Here is a 23,536-nt window from a genome sequence, read left to right as displayed (position 1 = left end):
GTGTATCCAGGAACATCATATAGAAATCTGTTCGCAGAACTGCATATTATAACCACTGTTTCTCAGTATACCGTATTTACTCGAATCTAAGCCGCACTTTTTTTCCGGTTTTTGTAATACAAAAAACCGCCTGCGGCTTAGAATCGAGTGCAAATTAAGCAGAAGTTCTGAAAAATGTTGGTAGGTGCCGCCACAACAAACTTCTGCAATCGAATATATGTAGCGCTACACAGGCATGCTTTGCAGGCACAAAGATAAATACTGGCGCCAAGCCCTCTCCGTCAGTAAATATATTAAAAAAAAAAAAAGGTGGCAGACCAGCTTTTTTCTCTGCCTCGAGTTTTGACCAATGCATTTTCATACATTATCCAATGAAGTAAATACAAATTCCGTATTGTCCATCTTCGAATGTAGCAGCATTTCAATGTACTATGAAAATCCAACTGGCAAGACTGTTTGGGTTGTTTGTCAATATGGCCAACTCTACGTTCCGAAATTTTCCTACCTGTGAGAAGAGATGGTTCCTCATAGGAACTTTTATGAATTGTGAATCGCATGCAGTATTCCCTTCACCATAAGAATAATACCAATATAAACATTTTGCCATGTATTCTTTCGTGTTTGCTGCTAACTCATTTAAATCCTGTCTACCTAATAAACTACGAAACTAGAGTGAGACAACAGCAAACGTGGAAGAATATACATATCATGTCATGTTTATATTCGTATTATTCTTATGCCAAATAGTGATACAGTCAAAAATGAAGCACGGCAATTGACTAGATTTTTAAATCTAAGATGGCTCTAATTTCAGTGCAGAATGTAATGTACTAAAGAGGCGTCTGCAAAGTATTTCAAACGGAGAAAAATTTTCGCTAAACTCTCATTCAGAACATCTTCTATCATACGCTGTCTATTATTTGGTTCTTGTTGATCATTATCAAAGAAAGCAGCAGTGTAAGTAATAACACAGCAGTCTCTTGCCATTGTTTCACTAATGAGATGATTCCTCTCTTTTTTTCTTTTTTTTTAATTGTAAGCGGTGGTAGCGTGCACAAAAGCAAGCCATGCCGCGAGCGGCAACAGGTCGTAAACACTCATTATCAGAATGCGACAAACAATGCATGACACAGTACAGTAATGCATTTTCAGCTTAAAGTGACGTAAACACTTATAACAAAGAGAACGGCACTTATCAGATCAAAGAAAAATAAGCAATCAATTCAAACCAGACGAAGTACGCGAAAAAGGATGAGTACCCGTATAAATACGGACGGAGCACCTGACGCATAGCAATGGGTACCTGGTAAAGCTTAACCGCTAAGCTTACGACTCGAACCAAACTACTGTAGCTGTATCATCATTCATTTGACCTAAATTTTGTCTCATATTACAATGGACCAACTTTGTTTCGATTTGAATTTCGAATCTCAAATTTCAGAGGTGCGGCTTAGATTCGGGAAAAATTTTTTTCCTTCATTTCGAGTCTCATTTTTCAGGTGCGGCTTAGATTCGAGTAAATATGGTATTTATTTCTTAATTAAATTTTTTACAGGCAATATGTCTCTATTTCCAACCAATAGACTGAGTGAGGTGGTGCAATGGTTAGTACACTGGACTTGCATTAGGGAGGACGATGGTTCAAACTTGCATACGGCCATCCAGATTTAAATTTTTCGTGAGTCCCACAGATCATCTGAGCAAATGCTGGGATAGTTCCTTTGAAGGGGCATAGCTAATTTCCTTCGCTATCCTTGACATAATCTGAGCTTGTGCTCCATCTCTAATGACCTCAATGTTGACAGGATGCTAAAACCAATCTCCCTTCCTTCCAATCAATACCTCAATACATAGTATCAATACAGAATAAGAACATTCTACATAAAAACCTAAAATCATGTACCTTGGTCCAGAAAGGGATCCAATATTCAGGAACATGCATTTTCAATAAATTGACAGCAATCATTAAAAGTTTGAGAAAAAACACAGTTTAAACAGAGTTTGGAAGACTTTTTGATAGGCAACTCCTACTCTAGAGAAGAATATCTTAACACAGACTGTTACACCAGCTTAAGCAAAAATGTCTGTTAGATTTCAGTTTTGACAGCACTTGGTCACAGCAGTCAGGATAAGGTATTTTGTGTATGATAAATTTATTAAAAGTATGTAACTACATTTCTTTCTGGCAATGTATTAATTCTGTAAATGTTAGCAGTTCCAGTTTACTGTAATGTGTTCAATATCTTGACAATCTCCTCACAAACAATCACAAAACTGAGTATAATACTCAAATATTTAAGTTTCTTATGCTATACTTTCTGTCTTGCTACTTACTGACTTGCTCCACATCCACGAGAATCATATCACTTTTGGGTCTATAGAACAAAAACTGAATCCAATACAATGTAATCAATATTACCTAGACATTGATCAACCAAAATTTTATTCCTATAACCTAAAACATGGGGGATTCGTTTACTGCTGGTGTAGATAAATCACAATACATGCAACTCTGTGCTGCATAAGGCATATCCAGACCTTTAAAGAAATAATGTGTAAGGAAAGATCAATAAATGAAACAGAATTTCTAAATCCTTGGGTGTTTATATTCATAAGATACCAAATTTGAAGGCACATGTTACATATATCTTCTGAAACATATAAACTTTGCAACTATTGCACTATGGGCAATAGCAGATTCTGAGATGAAAATGTCAGAAAGCTGACTTCCTTTGCCTTTTTTTATTCACTGATGTCATGTGGCATTATATTTTGTGACAGTTCTTCAATGAGAAAGACAGTGTTTTCTGCACAGATCGATGTAAGTATGTGGCAGTGATACCTTTTTGTGTACATGTGCACCATAAGAATAGCAAGTAGCACAAGACATCTCTCTGGTATGTTGGTGTTGTTACCTCCACTATTTTATTATGAGTTCTGTGGTTGATAGTTCTTCAGTTTCTTTTTTTTTTTTTGTTTTGTACCTTCTGTCATCAGTAATAAAGAATTATTTATGTTCTGAAACTATATACCATCACTTACATAAATGATTGATGAAGGTATGTAATTGGCGAGCCCATCTAGAAGTCTTCATATCTTTCAGTGCACAGTGTAAATAGCAAGCAGTCAACTTATGAATAAGATAATGAACAAAGATGGCAAACATTTCCACACCATCACTGATGAAATTAGCAGGCTCAGGAACCAAATAAAAACTTTGGAGTTCACCATTTTAGCAAATATGAGCATGAAATCTATACAAGACAATGAAGATGTCATGAATTCAATAACGCACATGTGTCGCAACAAGGTAGATATTGTCAGAGGAGCACAGGACAATTATTAGCAAGATTTAAAGTATATCCAGGCTTAAGTGAAACATACTGCATTACAACCAGTTGCATTTGTGAACACTATAGCAGAGCCAAGGGTATGGTTTGAAGCAACAAGATATCTACCCATCAACTTCAGCAGTTTGCCCTTGCAGCACTTGGAATTGTGGGCACTGCCATTTGTACCTTCTCAACTGCTCACATGGCTTGTGACAATGGAAACATATTCTGACAACAGAAGGTGACCATTGACCATGAGGAATTCACCTTTTGTGATAAGAAACTTTCACCAGCAAACCATGACATTGATATCAGACATTATAGTGCACCCACTGACACACAGAGCTTGAAGCAAGCTCAAAAAAAGAACTATGAAGTTATAATGAAATCTAGACCTTTCACTGCTTACAGGCATTGATAAATATCAACAGGGACAGTTGAAAAATGTGTGCCCCGACCAGGACTTGAACCCAGGACCTCCTGCTTACATGGTAGACGCTCTCCGACTGAGTCACCGAGGACACAGACGGTAGTGCGACTGCAGAGACTTATCTCTGGCATGCTCCCCGTGAGACCCACACCTTCCAACTTTCTGTCCACACACTACATTTGTAGTGCCCCTGCCCACTGTCCCCATTGATATTTATCAACGCCTGTAAGGAGCGAAAAGTCTAGATTTCATTATAACTTCATTCTTTGAGAGCTGCAAGATCACCAATGATATCTGTACAAATACCAGCTTCAGAAAGAAGAGCTGTTCTCCTGCTGCACAAAATCTATTGACGTCACAGTCAGGCAGAGGCTGTATTAGGAGAAGCGAGGTGACAGAATACCGTTGATGTTCTGGCAGCACCTGTGCAACTTAGTAGACACTGCTGCAATGTCTGTTGATCTGCTGATATATGTTTGGCAGTAAAAACTTCCCTTTTAAGTACAGATAGGGTTGGCGGTATATGAAGAGAGATCCCCCAACAAATTATTGCAGGCCACAGATAGGATGCATGTAACACTCAAATTAATTGCAATAGTTCCAATGGCATCGACAGACCTGTCAAATGACAATGACTGCAGTCAGTCAAACCTAGCTGAAGCTACAACTCCTGACTGTGCAGTCATCATGCTGTGACACCCATCAGGCACTTTAAATGGGATAGGGCTTTAAGGGCCACAGTGCAACCATTGGCAATACAAGTATGCATATAGTAAAATCAAAAAGGCTCCAGTAACAGAAATCAAGATCATTTCAAATGAGTGACGTTGCAATGTGAAATGTGACATCAGTGGAAAGACTTGCAAAGAAGTGAGCTGGAATCATAAACATTTTGGTCAAGATGCCACAAAATGCACATAACCATGCACTTACCTAAATGACAAAGGTGTCTACAGTAACAGTGCAGTGCCTACATATCACTGACAACAGCCAATATGTGTGTATAATCTATCATGTTAAAAAGACTGTATGTATCAGACAAACATATGAGCACAAAGTTGTTGGCAGATTCTGGCTCTCACATCAGCAGGTTCTCTGTCAACCATGAACCTTGGAACAAATGAGATGATCAGCCACAGCTGAATACAGTTAGTAATTCATCAATCCACACTTACACACAAAAGGTATGCACTTTTGATGTGAGTTTCTCCACTCAGTTCAAACGGTCTTTTGTTATCAGCAATATCACAAAACCAACATTAGGTGCCAAATTCTTAGCTAATATTGCACAAGGCTTTGACCTACAGGGAGCACAATTGTTAAGCTTAACGAACAACAGTGTAGTGTCTGGGAGCATGTGATGTGATTTATGCAGTATTATAGAGAATTGAAAATGTAATGCAATGGCTAGAAGCCTCCAGACAACCACACAGGAGAATCGGCACATGTATTGCCCGGGCAGGTTCACTGCAACACAATACAGTACACTACATCCATATGATATCAACACAATCCATGTCATTGCATGCATACATAAATGCACTCAAAAGGATGATGGAGATGAAAAAATCTTCAGAGAAATGCTACAATCAGGAGCGTGGAGATTACTGGCATTAAATACAAGAATGATTCCAGACAGGTATCTGGCATCCAATACACAAGACTTCACATGTTCAATGGCCAGTGCTAAAGGTTTTAGCATTCTCAACTGTAAACAGGCATATAATCAGATACCAGTAGTTGCTAATGATATTCTGAAGGTGGCAGTGCTTATGCCATTTGGTTTATTCGAATGGCAACATACCTTTTGTCCATAAGTGTTGACTGATGAATTACTAACTGTATTTAACTGTGGATGAACATCTTATTTGTTCCAAGGTTCATGGTTGACAGAGGACCTGCTGATGCCAAAGCCAGGATTTGCCAACAACATTGTGCTTGTATGCTTGTTTGATACATACAGCCTTTTCAACATGGTACAACATACACCCAGATTGGCTGTTGACAGTGGTATGTAGACACTGCACTGTTACTGTAGACACCTTTGTCATTTAGATTAGTGCATGGTTATGTGCATTTTGTGGCATCTTGACCAAAATGTTTGATTCCAGCAAGTCTTTCCACTGATGTCACATTTCACATTGCAGTGTGATCTTGATTTCTGTTACTGGAGCCCTGTTGATATTACTACTTGCATAACTGTGTTGCCAATGGTTACACTGTGGTCCTTAAAGCCCTAATCCCATTTGAATTGCTTGACGGGAGCCACAGAATTATAACTGCACAGTCAGGAGTTGTAGCTTCAGTTGGATTTGACTGACTGCATTTGACAGGTCTGACAATGCCATTGCAACTGTTGCAGTTGATTTGAGTGTTACATGCACCCTGCCTGCGGCTTGCAATAATTTGTTGGGGATCTCTCTTCATAAACTGCCAACACCATCTGTACTTAAACAGGAAGTTGTTACTGTCAAACTTGCCAAACATGCCAACATTTCATTGATGACATACTTGCAAGACTTCCAATTTGTTTTGCTTCTTTAAATTATATTTTAGTGTTCTTTCCTAAAGCCAAAGCACACAAACAACACCTGTGACAAGTACACAAATGGTTTTTTGACCGTGAGGTGCTGTTAAATGCAGAAAAAAAAAAGCATTGTGGGGAAGACGGCATCTGTCTGCTGGCAGAAAAAATTTATAACACTACAATCTTTGCCAAAACAAGCTGATTACAAACAACTCAAGCATTTTTGTGAATGATAAATTTCTATCGACATCATCTTCTGGCAACAGCAGAACTGCAGACGCTGCTCCCAGATGTATTTTTGGGACACGACACCGTAGGACACAGACCTGTTACATGAACACCAGTGATGGACAAAGCATTCAGTGATCTCCAAGCAATTTTAAACCAGCCAGTGTTATTCAATCAGCTGGTTGCCTATGCACAACTGGCTAATGTAGTGTATGTGAGTGAGTTGGCAATTGGTGCAACACTGGTAACTATTGCAATTTTTCCCAAATAAGTTGCAAGTGGTGCAATGGAAGTGGAGTGTACATGATAGGGAACTGTTGGCAATATAAGAACCAATCAGACACTTGCATGCAAAAACAGAAGCTTGACTGGTGACTTTTTTGTATGTCATAACCCTATTACCTCTACATTCAAAACTGCCAGTGAGAAATGCTCACTAAGCAGTTTTGATACACTAAATATGTAAACCAGTTTATAACAAATGTTTGCCACATAAAATGACAGAAAATTTTGTGTCTTATTTCTTTTCCCATATTTGTGGAGTGTCAGAGATTATAGCCCATAGAGAACTCAGTATGGAACATGTAAAGGACCCACAGTTACAATAACTGTTAAATAAATCATCTGTACCTTAAGAAATCAAATTTGCAGGAAAGTAGTGCTGATCCTTGTATGTATTTTAATGAAAATTTAATCGTTTTATTTCATGTGAATAATGGATTGATAATGGGACCTGGTGAAACAGTTCATAATTACACAAAACAATTACATGAAGAGTCTAATATGGTAGTAGGTGAAGTGGATTGTTATCTTGGCTTGCAAGTCCAAAGATTTAATGATTGTATGAAAATTAATCAGACGCATATGTTAAAAAGAGTGTTAGCCAGGTATCATATGACTGATGCAAAGCCAATATCATTACCAATTGAGCCTGGATAGATACCTAGTAATTCACCATCAGCTACTGATACTGAGACTTACTGGGAAATTATAGGCAGTCTCACATATTTAACATTGGGGACACGTCCAGACCTAGCTCCAAGAGCACAAGATTCACCTACCAAAGCACTCCTAACATTAATTAAATGAATTCCTTGCTATTTGAAGGGTACAATAAATGATGGAATTCAATTTAGGAAAACGAACAATTCTGCTATACAAAGTTACAGCGATGCTGATTTTGCAGGTGCAAAATTGATGAGACATTCAATAAGTGGAGTTTTAATGAAGTTTTGTGGTGGACCAGTAATGTGGAAAAGTAAACTACAGAAATGTGTTGCACAATCATCAATGGAAGCTGAATTTGTTGCTGCCAGTGAGGCAAGTAAATCTTTAATATGGCTTTTATTGAAAGAAATTGACATTGTTGAAAAGAGTTCAATTCCTATTTTACACATTGACAATCAAAGTGCTATTAAATATATCAGAGACGCAGGATTCCATGAACGTTCTAAGCACATTGAAACACGCTATCAGTATGTATGACAGTTAGTCAATGAGAAGAAGATCAATGTCGAGTATGTTTCAACATAAGATCAGGCAGCTGACATTCTTACTAAGGGCTTCTCAGAAAAGAAGCTATCAAGAATGAAAACTTGATTTGGATGGAAGTAACTAATGAAAATAAAGACTGAGTTAAATTCTTGATTTGGTGATGAAATGCAAACTTGAAGGAGAGTGTTAAGGGATTGTAAATAATATTACAAGTTCATATTTGTTTCTGTTCTGTTGATCTTATGTTAAGTTCTGGCACTTTAATAAATCTTTGCGCAATCATTTAGAGGTTGTATGTATATATTTTTATCCTAACAGAAATGAAAGAAACTGTCTCCCTTTCCATAAGATATAGTGTAAAATACTTTTACAAAAAAACACACACACACACACACACACACATCACTGAGATAAACACAATGTGTCCACCCAGAATGATGGCTTGGAAGAGACAGATAGTTGAAGAGTGAAAAATTTGATACCAGATAAAGGAAACATGCACATCTCTTTGCCTGTACAGTGTTCTGTTAGTTATTAAATGACTTATACTTTACCAAAATAAGATCTATCACAAGTGGTGTACGGTCAGTACAAATGGTGATTTACACAAAAATATTATGTCCCACTTACAAGTATATGGTTATTGAGTTCATATTACTTGTACTGTCCAGGATGGAACCTGCTTTATTTGTAATCAGTCTGTCCACATTTTGTGGTGGTATTAAAACCTGCTTAAGATCACCATAAAAAACACTTGAGCAGATCTTCTGCCAATCCCGGTATCAAGGATCAAAGTGGATCTTTGAGAGATAATGCTTGTGATTTTCCCCCATTGACCTCTGTGCCATTCCTGGTTATCCAAAACAAGCATCGCAGAATGAAGGAACCTTTCCCTTCAGCTTGCTCCTTGGATAGCCATCCATGAAAGGACTCTCTTCTCTGGCTGAGTTTGTGGATGAGGAAGCCATGGGTTCTTCTGCATCAGATCATGTGGTTGCTGATAAGTCATCTAGCAATTCTATTGTCATACAAGCTACCCTGACAGTGCTGCCTGTTATGGAATCTGTTTCAGAACCCCACTTGCCTCCCCTGGCTATCAGATACCTCTCCTGTTATCTCAGCTTCACAAAGTGCTTCTGCATCTCCTGTTGTGTCTCCATGTCATGACCTCCTAATGAGCACAATGTGGTTAATTTCCAAGGGCAGGAGGACCCCATCATTACGAAGCAAATGTCCACAGATGAGCTCCTGTCCATTGACAGGTGGGTGTGGAGGTCTCTCCCTCTTCGTCTGATACAGATTTTCTGCATGACTCACCCACACAACCACATGAGGTAGCAGCAGTTCGAAGAAACTGTAGTAAACGACATACACAACCTGAGAGTCACATCACAGAAGAATATAAAAACAGTTGTAAGATGGAGGAGATTTTCACACTTCTTCTCCCTCTGTTTTGTCCATTGGTTCTGTCATGGATACTGATACACATCTTCAGTCAATGCTGGTTTTATAATTTTGCAGTTTTTGTTCCAGTTCAATTGTATATGCAAGCACATACTTTTCTCACATTGAATAATAACAGGACTGGTTATGGACTCCAACCTGCTGCTTTGTGACTCTGGTGCACATATTATTTTTTTTTACGGGAAGTATTATTAGACCAGTTTTCAATTCCTGAGTTCTCAACCTTTATTAATGTGGTTTCTAAACTTTCTATGGACACTGCTTTGTTTTGTAGGGGAGGGATTCCATTATGAGATTTTAGAGTTACTGATTAAGGTAGGGGTATTTAAGATGTATCTTGTTTGACCTCACTTTACTTCTTCTCTATGTCCCTTCTGGCTCTTGTTTTATTATGGAATGCTCATGTTTCCAGAAAGAGGAAACCATTTACCTACTTTGTGCATCCCATAGAAAGATTGTACAGAGTGGTAATTTAAATTGTGTTCTCCAGCTGGTGGATCAGTTTCCTAATTTTAGTTTTAGTACAGAACTCGATGATATGGTTTGCTCCTTGCACCTACATGACACATGGATTTGTTGTTATCCTACACTTGTCTTACGCACTTATTTTACTGGTACTTCTATCAATTGACATGAGTCCTTTAATCTTTCTGATTCCTTGTGCAGGCAAGTTTTGGACACTGACATATTACCCACCTATTTTACCAATCACTGTGCTCTAGCCGTCACATTTAATTATGTGCAGAAGCTGGTAAAATTGCACCATATACCTTGGGTGCTCAGTACAGTTTATCTACAAGACCATTCCCTTGGTGTTGTCATTCAGGAAATATAGGCCTGTTGTTCTTGTCTATAGAACAGAACTCGTCTATTGTCCGGCAGACCCAAGAATTTAATTATTCCATATCACCTCAACTTTATGATAGCACTAAGCAAGCTCCTCCGCAGATTATGGAAGTACAGTGAATTAAAGCCACATTGCTACAGTTAAAACAATTTCAAATGGAAGGACTCAGGATGAGATCTTAACCACATTCCGTTTTACAAGATGAACCAACTTCACTATAGCATCTTACATGTATGCAGGTGTGTAGGAAACACATTTGCATTGTACCCCTCACTAATGCCGATGGTCGAGTGTCAACATCATACTCTGACATTTCAATTTAATGTTTAACTATTTTACTAAATTGTATGGTGCCCACATTCCAGTTGAAAATTTTCTGGGTAACTTTTCCCCTTTGCTGGATTGTGTCATCACCCCTGAATTAAATGACTTTTTTGAGTGATTTCCACAAGGACAATATATATGATGATGGTACTGGGTCTCAATTACGCATGTTACCTTGATTGGATGGTATTCTTAACGAATTTTATGATCATTTTTGGCTTCTCATAGGTGACACTATAATGTCAGTGGTCAATGAAGTGATATGGGATGTCTCACTGCCCTGCTCCTTACAAGGAAATTAAAATAGTCCTCATCCCAAAAACCAAGGGTCAACCTGATCTTGATTCACTTTGGCCAATTATTCTCCTGAACTTCGACTATGAAATTGTCACTCAAGCTATAAACACCTGTCTCACTAACTCGCTCAACATTGCCATTCACTAAAGTTGTGTGCCTGGATGCACATCAGGTCCTTGCAAATACTTTCACTACTATATATGCCTCAGTGGTTGTGACTGGTCACCTCCCCCCCCCCCCCCCTCCCCCCCTGGATTTCAATCTGATGCGGTCTACGCCAAGGAAGCACATTATTCATGTTACTCCTTTTGTTTTGTTCTTAGACCCTTGCTTCGATGTACTGCAATGCAACTGTGTGGCTGGACTATATTGTGAGAGTGACTCTTGGTCTGTGCTTAAACGCTGATGACATCATTGTTTTAGTACAAAATGCTGACAACATTTCCAGGCTCAGCAATACCTTGGATTCCTTTTGTAGCCTTAGTGGTGTCCACATTAATGATTGAAAATACATATTTCTGCCATTTCCAGGCTTAACCAAGCAGTAATTACTTGGACAATGATGGTTGGTTGCAGCAAGACTTCAGGGATCATAACAGAGTACAACCCAACCAAAAGGATGGCACTCAACGGGCGAGAGCTTATGACTCATGTTCAGGGAGCATTTCTTGAACATGAACACTGTATCCTTGTCTTCCTTCACCAAGTGTAGGTCTCAGACACCTAAATTTTCAGCAAAATGTATTACACTCCTGGAAATTGAAATAAGAACACCGTGAATTCATTGTCCCAGGAAGGGGAAACTTTATTGACACATTCCTGGGGTCAGATACATCACATGATCACACTGACAGCACCACAGGCACATAGACACAGGCAACAGAGCATGCACAATGTCGGCACTAGTACAGTGTATATCCACCTTTCGCAGCAATGCAGGCTGCTATTCTCCCATGGAGACGATCGTAGAGATGCTGGATGTAGTCCTGTGGAACGGCTTGCCATGCCATTTCCACCTGGCGCCTCATTTGGACCAGCGTTCGTGCTGGACGTGCAGACCATGTGAGACGACGCTTCATCCAGTCCCAAACATGCTCAATGGGGGACAGATCCGGAGATCTTGCTGGCCAGGGTAGTTGACTTACACCTTCTAGAGCACATTGGGTGGCACGGGATACATGCGGACGTGCATTGTCCTGTTGGAACAGCAAGTTCCCTTGCCGGTCTAGGAATGGTAGAATGATGGGTTCGATGACGGTTTGGATGTACCGTGCACTATTCAGTGTCCCCTCGACGATCACCAGTGGTGTACGGCCAGTGTAGGAGATCGCCCCCCACACCATGATGCCGGGTGTTGGCCCTGTGTGCCTCGGTCGTATGCAGTCCTGATTGTGGCGCTCACCTGCACGGCGCCAAACACGCATACGACCGTCATTGGCACCGAGGCAGAAGCGACTCTCATCGCTGAAGACGACACGTCTCCATTCGTCCCTCCATTCACGCCTGTCGCGACACCACTGGAGGCGGGCTGCACGATGTTGGGGCGTGAGCGGAAGACGGCCTAACAGTGTGCGGGACCATAGCCCAGCTTCATGGAGACGGTTGCGAATGGTCCTCGCCGATACCCCAGGAGCAACAGTGTCCCTAATTTGCTGGGAAGTGGCGGTGCGGTCCCCTACGGCACTGCGTAGGATCCTACGGTCTTGGTGTGCATCCGTGCGTCGCTGCGGTCCGGTCCCAGGTTGACGGGCACGTGCACCTTCCGCCGACCACTGGCGACAACATCGATGTACTGTGGAGACCTCACGCCCCACGTGTTGAGGAATTCGGCGGTACGTCCACCCGGCCTCCCGCATGCCCACTATACGCCCTCGCTCAAAGTCCGTCAACTGCACATACGGTTCACGTCCACGCTGTCGTGGCATGCTACCAGTGTTAAAGACTGCGATGGAGCTCCGTATGCCATGGCAAACTGGCTGACACTGACGGCGGCGGTGCACAAATGCTGCGCAGCTAGCGCCATTCGACGGCCAACACCGCGGTTCCTGGTGTGTCCGCTGTGCTGTGCGTGTGATCATTGCTTGTACATCCCTCTCGCAGTGTCCGGAGCAAGTATGGTGGGTCTGACACACCGGTGTCAATGTGTTCTTTTTTCCATTTCCAGGAGTGTACATTGCACAGATATTCCTGCTTCCTGGTATGATGCACCATAGACTCAAACAACTATCTGGTCTATTCTTGTGGCAATAACACATCTTTCATGTCCAGTGTGAAGTGGTGGCCAGGCCTCACAAGCTCAGAAGATTAGCTCTTCCCAATATTACAGTAAAAGCACCATCATTTTTGTATGATGCAATGTCTTAACATGGACATAAGCGCCATATTCTGTTACATCTCATTTATTTCCCTGTTTCTAGCCAATGAGTCTGATTCCTCCCATTGATGATGGATGGATTAACCCTAAATTCAGACATATCTGTGAATATTTTAGAACTGTTAGCTTCTTAGGTGCTGAAATCCTTTCAAAGATGCACTTCACAACCAGAGACTTATTATTCCATTGGCATCAACCGTCTTGCCTTTCCCTTGTTGAAATAGCTTCCAGGATGTTGACAATCCTGGAAAACTATCTGGTGTCATCTTAGTCTTCCTTTATTACCAATGGAGACTGCCTCATAATGGTATAGGAACATTCATCGTTTGATACCTACTGGTGACCATCACATTGATACCTTACTTCACAAGTTGGTCTCTTGTGGACTGGATTCTTGGCTCTGAATCCATTGACAGTTGGCTTTTCTTTCCTGAGGGCCTGAATCCACTATTTCAGATGAATTTCTCATTTGTCTAGACAAATCCTTTATTCCTTAGATGAAAAAGAATGTGATCATGTGGCTCCTGTGTTACTACATTCATTACGCCGGTGAAGGAGGGAATGATCCCATTCCCTGTGTCTTTCGCCAGTTTCTGGAGACCGCTTTGGAAGTGGCTTCAGTTCCCACATTCCCTGGTGCTTTTTGCAAATAAGCTTCTTCTTGTTTTCAGTTGGGAAGGTTTTGCTTAAGTTTCCCTCTGGTCTTTTATTGCTCCCTGTTTCTGGTGCCCAGTCACATGAAGCCTGTTTTGTTCACTATTCTTCCTTACACACAAATAAAAAATAAAAATATAAAAACATAAATAAAAAAATAGATAATAAGTTGAGTTAATTTCCTAGTTACTGAGAATCTTTTTCTCTTATTTTGTACTTACAATTACTTGTTTTCTCAATCTGCAGCTCATATCACATGATGATTTTGACTATGGTTGTCTGAATGTTCATGAAAGTACCAAGTCAATTGGAGGGTTGGGGGACAGTGCAGAAGGGGGTGTGGGGGTGGTAGAGGGGGGTGGGGCACAAAGGGAGGTTCAGAAAGTGTAAAGTTCCAGATTATAAAACTAAAGGTCTGCAGTTCACTCTCCCCTTGGTCCTGTGATTTCCTCTCTTTGCTTCTTTCACATCTAAAAATAACAAAAATGCCAAGGCAAGTTACACTGTGTTTCAGAGTACATGTTGAAATGTAGGTTCCCCTCTAACTGGCTGTATAGGTCAGTTCCTCGGTGGGAGGAAGTCAAGGGCACATCACAATACCTAGTAAATCACTGCAGTTTCAAACCAACCTTTGGGTTGAACATGGCTTTACTTGCTTTACAGCGAAACAAAAATGCTTAAAGGGAGAGATTCATAGCAGTTACATTGTGTTAATTGTGATTTGGACCCATTCAACTGTCTCTACATCTACCAGTTCTTCCTTTTTTTGCATGGAGTCATCAATGTGATGGCTTTTGCAAATGTCAAGTACAGTTAACTTTTAACGCCTTTCTTAGACTGCTCGTACTAGCACACATAGGTGTCTCCTTGATATAATTTTGCAGTTCATTCCTGTTTGTAGTGCTACAATAGGAGTGAACCAAGCAAGAACCCCTTGGTCACTAACTAATATCTACACACTTTTAATCTAAAGTCTCCTAAAACATTTACATAATGCTGTTGAGTGTCCAAAGTCATTCAAAAATGTTTACGGTTAACTCTGAGTGAGTTTTCTGTTAGAAGATGGAATAGTTTTTCAATGTGATATGCATCTAAGCAGTTATACAGAGCTCTGAGATTGAAAAGTTCCAGAAGAGACACTGGGTTTGGGTACATAAAAGAGTTTATGATATTGCAGCACACTGGCAACTTTTTAATCAAGAAAATGTCAAGAGACAGTTGGAAGTGTTTTTTCTGCCTTTCTACACCAATCATAATTATTGCAGTAATATCTTACCTATGATTTAAAAACAAATAGATCTCCTATATAGCAGTCTATAACTGAGGGGAGCTTACAACAAACTGTAGTCATAACAGCCAAAGAAATGTTGAAGGAATCACATCACAAGTTTTAAGTGATGTTATGTCATAAAAGGAAAACTTTCTTTTGAACATAATTTGGGGAGTGAAGGTGATGTAATCTCAGATCTTAGACTGTGTCACAAACTGTAAATATTTGAATGTCAGATATGAATACTGTGTTACGAACTGTAGATTCCTTAATCTAAGTATGACAATAACAATTTTTTTATGTATAGTCCATATATGTAACTCTGTTCTCTCAACTAAATTTAGAAAAAGTTGTGTAGATACAACTGCTAGCCAGTAATATGTAACCCTAGTAAGTAAGGCTCTGACTTATCCAGAAGACTGGAACAAAAAAAAAACTTTTTTTGTAATCAGTTGAAGTTGGATCAAAATAAATAAATGTGGAATCACAAATGATTTCTCTATTTTTGCTGAAGACAACTGTAATTTGAAAGTATTTTATTGTTACTTTCAGCAGACATAATGCACAAACATACTTGTTACAAGTGTAGAATGTCACAATGGAAAATTAAAAAAAAAAAGAAAAAAAAAATATTTATTGATGAGACGTCTGAAAAAATGATTGTTTTGAAAACTAATTTGACAGCAACAAAAAAGTACATTTGTTTAATAAGTGACAAAGAAATGGAGCAATAAATGTCACTGGATTTCAAATTTATCTATTATTTATTACAATTTTGATTTGTAGATGATTAATAACTGCTTTTATTTGTGTAAATGAATAACATTTTGAATAATTTTTTTTGTTAGTCAGAAAAAATTAATAATAATTTTTAATATATATTCATAATTTGTTACTCAAATAAATGTTGCCCGACTGTGGAGGGAAGTGCACTACATCGTGCATATACACACTAAAAATTCACAGCCTATGTGCAGGTTAATACATGTGTATGATATCCATGTGACTGTGCCCAAATAGATGATCTATGCATGGCTACAGTCAAATCCTCAATCACTTGAGTTATTAGGTGAGGAAGCATTGGTCATCTTTGGCAGCTTCACTGAATGTTTGCAAAGTGCATTTGTACTCTCTCTCACACACCACAGGCATGTGCAGACCATGCAGATAGCTCATGCACTTGCAGGGCCCTAGTCAACACATTTGGGTTTGCCAATGTAGGAGAGCCATAGCCAACCTGACCATTAGAAGAATGGATTGTCTGGCTCTCCATAGTTGTCACTGCACACCTGATGCAATACAGATGTTAGAGGGTTGTTTGTATAATCTTCTAGTAGTGTACCTACTGACTGTCATCAGCAATCTGCTGATGTATTTCACATACATCATTGAAATCAATCTGAATTTAATATACTTCATTATATTGTAATATTTGAATAATCCACAAACTTACATCAAACATTTAATATTTCAAAATACTGAATATGTTTACAATGCAAAATTTGAAAAACAGCTTTAAAATTCAAGAACATGAATCTGGGCTAAATACAGTCAGATTAAACTGAGAGTACTTTCAAATGGTAACAAAATAACGTGCATCAGCATGAAAATCTCATTGCATTGCCGTCCATACCTTCATATGGGTCTTGACCCCACGTATCTGAGTATTTGTAATGAGATCACAGTTCATTTCCTGCAGAGTGCGTAGGAAATTTGGGTCAGCCATTACGGCTTTGGCTGCCTTCCAGCTCACTTCACGTGCTCCAAGAAGAATACTCACACATTCACAGATGGTTTGTACTGGTTCTGGGGGTGATGCAAATGCCCTGTAATAACATCAAAAAACTAATTTACAGTCAGGTACATGAAATACTTTACATTCTATATGAAAGTTATTGCAACATGAAAATATGCTGATACCCATGACATATTTTGAAATTATAAAATCCTCCAAATTAAAAAGAGATAGTAGCCAGATAAGAACATTAGGGATGAAAATCACTTGCATGAGATGCATTAATTCTCATAATTAGAAGTATATTGTCTCATAACATATGAGTTAAATCAATGATTTATTGCATAGGAGACTCATAAACAATATGTGTGGGAGGATCCAAAGGCAATGCACAATAATTTTACTATGCAAAAGCTTAACTGTTAACAAAACAAAAGTCACAAATGAACTTACATCCTTTACCTACTTTTCTACAGAGACACCAATGTCCTCAACATATTTTTCCTATCTTGGTACAATTTTAAAACTTTTTGCCTCTCTCATGGACACAAAGGCAAAAGATTCAGTTTGTCACATCCTTTATAAGAGGAGATGCACTGCTGTGGGCACTAGAAATGGCCGAACAGAGCGCATTGTTTTCTGATTTTCAAAACAAATTTCTTGCAAGGTTCTGGTCCCGATCTGTACAAGAATGTTTAAGAAAACAGGTCTACAACCCGAAACAGTTCAACCACCACTAGGGAATTTAAGAAAGTGTTTTGATAAATATATTAATAAGATGTGCTTTTGGAATGAGCCAATGCTGGCAAGAGATGTATTGAGAATTTTTAAAGGAAAACTACCCATTTCCATTCAAGAAAAACTTGTGCGTGTCTCAGACATGGACTTAGAACAATTTATATCAACACAATATTCTTTGGATTTAATCCAAGAAGACGCAAGGCAAAACGAATATGGCAATGCAGGGAGTAATCAAAACAACAACAAATCACAACAGTTGAATAGTAGCAGCCCTAGAAAGAATGGGTTCGCAAAGAATAATGACTTTTCAAATGGTGAAGCATACAATAAAATGCAGACAGGGCATAACCAGCAACCGAGTAACAGTAATTGGCATCCTAACCACGTGGAAGGAGACCAATATTCATGGTCTACTTATTCACTGAGTAAAAATGGCAATGAACAATACAACCATAGAAGGAGAGGTGAAGGAGGGGGTAACCACATCTTCTCCCAGAAAAACGTGTGCACTGTCAATGACCACTGGCAACTCCCAGGGCCAGCAAACTGGCAGGCACAAAGTCAAATGTCAAATAACAATGCACCGATCCATCACATTAATGTTATACCCCGCCACCACCATTGCAGCATTCATCTAACCCTAATACCAAAGTGTATGCAGCACAGAGTCAATCTTGTGCTCAAAATGAGAGCATGAGGATTGTGGACGTCACATATCAGACACCTACAGTGGGAGACAGGCCGTCAAACACCAGCTGACTGCTGTACACCCCTTCCAGTCAGTTGGCAGGGGAGGAGTAGGGGGCTCACAGAATGTGAACGTGTGTATGCTGAAATACAATGATGGCCAGCATTTAAAAGATGAACTAATGACTGAACCGCAACAGCGAAGAATGGATGATATGGAATTAATATAGGCTGTCTTTCAGGCTAAAATTAACAATATTTTAATGACAGTGATTCTGGATGTAGGTGCCAAAACATCAGTGATATAAGAACATTTGTTCCATTACGTAGACAAGATCAGGAGGCTGCTGATTTTACCAGAAGAAAACTATAGAGAGGTAGGAGCCCTATGAGGGAAGGCACAGTTAATAAAATACCAGGTGTAGGTAGAGCTAACACTGGAGAAAGAAGCATTTACAAGCCCATTGCTGGAGGTTAGAAATCTTGCCGTACCCAGTATCCTGGGTTTAGATGCTCTCCATGAAATGAAAGCAAAAATTGATCTGGCACGGGGCATCTCACCTTTATATACCACTATAAGCAGATCGAATTGGTGTTAATCAAGATGCCTGGTGCATGCATGAACTATTGTCAGCACATTAGCATAGTGCTCCCTGACAGTCCCACACTAATGGAGATGAATAATATCTCAGTAGAGAGTGAAAGCGATACGAAAGATGCCTGGGTGCAGGAGTCATGGAACATTAAGCAAAATATTGTAGCCGAAACCTCACATTTGAATGAACAGCGACAAAGTGAACTGACACAGTTGCTTAACCAATTTGCCAATGTATTTACCAAAAGACATGGTGTAATCACACAGTATGAGCACAATAACTAAGTCTGAGCACATGATACATTCTGCCGCACAACCTATTCTATCCCCTGCTCAGTGAAAACTGTAAATAGATTCGTACTTGATAAGCAAGCATAATTTGAACAAATTTAGGTTAGTTTGAATATGTTTTTTTGTGATTTATGTGTGCTTTATTCATTTTTGTGCACAAATCTTCTTGTCTTGTTTAGTGTGTAAGTATGTGTATTTTTGAATGAGTTGAACTGAATGTGTGCATCACATATGTACATATTAGCAAATGAATCAGATGTACATCTCCATAAATGACTTACTAACACTGAGCACAGTGTGTGTGCCCAAAAATTTGTCCCATTGAAATTTTGATAAAGCCTATTCTCTGGATGGGATCGTTCATATTTCTCATTTCAACTACAGTACAGCTTGACAGATTTAGTGTGAATACCAGCTTGAAGTAATAGTGGCTGCACTCTCATGTGCAAGGCAGCTGCGAGTGCGCAATCTATGTTAAGTGAATGATTCTGTGTTGAATGATAATATTATGTACACAATTTACTGAACTCATGATATCAGAGTGGCCAAATGGCCGACACTTCATGAATAAGAGGAATTGGCAAAGAACATGATAATTTTGTAATAGACAAAGCATATTACTGATTAAATTACTTGTCAGTAAAGATGGTAAAAAATGTAATATCGATTGTATATATACACTCCTGGAAATGGAAAAACGAACATATTGACACCAGTGTGTCAGACCCACCATACTTGCTCCGGACACTGCGAGAGGGCTGTACAAGCAATGATCACACGTACGGCACAGCGGACACACCAGGAACCGCGGTGTTGGCCGTCGAATGGCGCTAGCTGCGCAGCATTTGTGCACCGCCGCCGTCAGTGTCAGCCAGTTTGCCGTGGCATACGGAGCTCCATCGCAGTCTTTAACACTGGTAGCATGCCGCGACAGCGTGGACGTGAACCGTATGTGCAGTTGACGGACTTTGAGCGAGGGCGTATAGTGGGCATGCGGGAGGCCGGGTGGACGTACCGCCGAATTGCTCAACACGTGGGACGTGAGGTCTCCACAGTACATCGATGTTGTCGCCAGTGGTCGGCGGAAGGTGCACGTGCCCATCGACCTGGGACCGGACCGCAGTGACGCACGGATGCACGCCAAGACCGTATGATCCTACGCAGTGCCGTAGGGGACCGCACCGCCACTTCCCAGCAAATTAGGGACACTGTTGCTCCTGGGGTATCGGCGAGGACCATTCGCAACCGTCTCCATGAAGCTGGGCTACGGTCCCGCACACCGTTAGGCCGTCTTCCGCTCACGCCCCAACATCGTGCAGCCTGCCTCCAGTGGTGTCGCGACAGGCATGAATGGAGGGACGAATGGAGATGTGTCGTCTTCAGCGATGAGAGTCGCTTCTGCCTTGGTGCCAATGATGGTCGTATGCGTGTTTGGCGCCGTGCAGGTGAGTGCCACAATCAGGACTGCATACGACCGAGGCACACAGGGCCAACACCCGGCATCATGGTGTGGGGAGCGATCTCCTACACTGGCCGTACACCACTGGTGATCGTCGAGGGGACACTGAATAGTGCACGGTACATCCAAACCGTCATCGAACCCATCGTTCTACCATTCCTAGACCGGCAAGGGAACTTGCTGTTCCAACAGGACAATGCACGTCCGCATGTATCCCGTGCCACCCAACGTGCTCTAGAAGGTGTAAGTCAACTACCCTGGCCAGCAAGATCTCCGGATCTGTCCCCCATTGAGCATGTTTGGGACTGGATGAAGCGTCGTCTCACGCGGTCTGCACGTCCAGCACGAATGCTGGTCCAGCTGAGGCGCCAGGTGGAAATGGCATGGCAAGCCGTTCCACAGGACTACATCCAGCATCTCTACGCTCGTCTCCATGGGAGAATAGCAGCCTGCATTGCTGCGAAAGGTGGATATACACTGTACTAGTGCCGACATTGTGCATGCTCTGTTGCCTGTGTCTATGTGCCTGTGGTTCTGTCAGTGTGATCATGTGATGTATCTGACCCCAGGAATGTGTCAATAAAGTTTCCCCTTCCTGGGACAATGAATTCACGGTGTTCTTATTTCAATTTCCAGGAGTGTATTTACATATATACTTTCACTGAAAAGGATCAAAATGTGCTCAATGTGCCTTTAATGTGAAGTACTTTTCCGGACACTCAGATAGTGACATGAGGAAAGAAGTTACTCACATGGTACAAACTTTAAACAAAGTAAAAGTGAAACAGACTGTACGTGCTAGGCAAAACATTGATAAAATGTACCAAAGTGCATCAGTAATAAAGTAAATGTAAATTCCTGTCACATATGGTTGAACTGTAATACGTAAAGTGCTATATGGTTGTTATAGTTTCACTGAACTGTGCATAGCAAGAAACAGTCATGTTTATTGCAAGACAGTGAACCCATACATTGTAGTTAAAACTGAGTGATTAAGAAAGAGCCAACTGTGAGCTAAAATCCCAAGTGAACACTTTCAGTGGCACAGGTGTTAGCGGAACAGTGTGAAAGTGTCACGACGATAAACCTTGTACAGACACCCAGCAGAGTGATGTACAGGAAAATCACAGTGAACACTTGTGTTATGAATCACTACTTACATTAAACTAAAAGAGTGATCTAAAAAAGCCAAAATCCCAAGTGAAGTGCTGTTATTGTTTGTTCTCGACCAACATATTACAGACATTTACAAATATACTTGTGACTGTCGAGTGTATGGCCTAATAGCTTTTCCCTTGCAGCCAGTGTATGTTGTAGTACTGTTGGTGAGAAACTTAATGTGTGGTGGGTTACTTTTCATGCCGTGCGAGTGGCCACTCCTGGAGCCGCTCAGCAGATTGGCACTGGGTGATGCTCACTTGTTGACTGACATCATACACTGGTCATCGAAGTTGCTTTCCATGCGTCTTGTTCCCACTTCTGCCGCGGCCCTGCACTGAATACTCGCCAACACTGTTTTCAACTGCCATCGCAATGATTGATGAATTTTCTTCAACTAACGTTCATGTATAATGCAATTCCAAACTACATGAACACTTTACAAAAGTAATTAAGAAAACGTGGAAGATTTTGCTCATGAATATAAAGTCAAATGAACTTGATTTGCTAAAACATCACAAACGTCAAACCTTTCGCCAATATTTTTAAACTGACAAAAGACTTTTGCCTTATATGTGAAACTAGTGTAACACATTACAGACTTGAACCTTAAGTGACAAAACATGTCATGGTCATTCTTAACCAGCGAATATGAAAAACTTTCTAAAATAATCTACACTATAATCATCTGTTACATGAACTATTTTTCTTTTATGTTGATGTAAATACTGTTCCATCATAATTGTTATATATGAGTATGTTTAAATGCCTATCATTTCAAAAAAGGCTCATAAGCACTCAGAAAACACTAACTTCATGAAATTTCAATGAGTTATGAACAATATCATACACTGCATCAAGGAAATGCTGAACTGCTACAGTAAGGTTTACAGTTGCACATGTTGGGTGCACAAAATTACTGCTTCAATCGCTTTGACACTCTGTGTGGCTGCAGCTGTTACCAGCCACCCAGAGCATGGAGAATTACTAAGCCCTCTTGTAAGAATGCACATCATCTGGAGACACTGCTATGGTCCTTACAATCATTAACCTACATGCCGTGCATGTACCTGTGAATTTCACTTGGTCTATGACCTTTGGCCATGAATATCGAACTACGCTACACTGCTCTTCACAAGTTGATGACAGTAACATGCCTGTCACATTTGTTTCATAGTTCAGGTTTCTCTCACTAGAGCTGCATATTGAAAAAAAATACCCTCTGTAGTACAATCTTCAAACTATATTGTTGTGAAATTGCAACATTTCAGTTGCAATACCAGGGATGAAAAAAATCTTTGTGTAATACTTTCTGTCCTCCCTCATACTATACTAAATTTTAATTTTAGAGTAGTTCATGCACTACATGAAAACTGAATGATTGATAAATTCTTTTTGGAAGTTTATACATTTCGTTTCCTTTTGCTGTATATTAAATAACAATATTATCATTCAAGATTTCCTATACCAAGTAAAAGCACTTTTGGACTTGCATGTTGTACAGTTTTTTCTTCAACAAACTACTCTTTGTCTTATACAAAAACAGTATGATTGACAGGCACACAAAAAAGGAAAGAAAACTTGGTGTCTTTCAGAGTAATACGTTTTCGAGCTACAGTACAACCAACC

General features: G+C 40.1%; 1 protein-coding gene across 1 annotated transcript in view; it reads right to left on the bottom strand.

Moving 5' to 3' along the window:
* The window catches only part of LOC124798989 (dynein axonemal heavy chain 10), a 1,080,466-nt gene that overhangs the window by 317,604 nt on the left and 739,326 nt on the right, over positions 1-23,536 (bottom strand). Inside the window, exon 38 of the mRNA XM_047262526.1 lies at positions 16,875-17,067. Coding sequence (XP_047118482.1) covers positions 16,875-17,067 — 193 coding nt within the window. The remainder of the gene's footprint in view (positions 1-16,874; positions 17,068-23,536) is intronic.

Source organism: Schistocerca piceifrons, chromosome 5 (genome assembly GCF_021461385.2).
Source record: "Schistocerca piceifrons isolate TAMUIC-IGC-003096 chromosome 5, iqSchPice1.1, whole genome shotgun sequence".
NCBI lineage: Eukaryota > Metazoa > Arthropoda > Insecta > Orthoptera > Acrididae > Schistocerca > Schistocerca piceifrons.
Note: the sequence above shows the minus strand (reverse complement) of the source record. Positions and strands in the feature narration are given on the sequence as shown.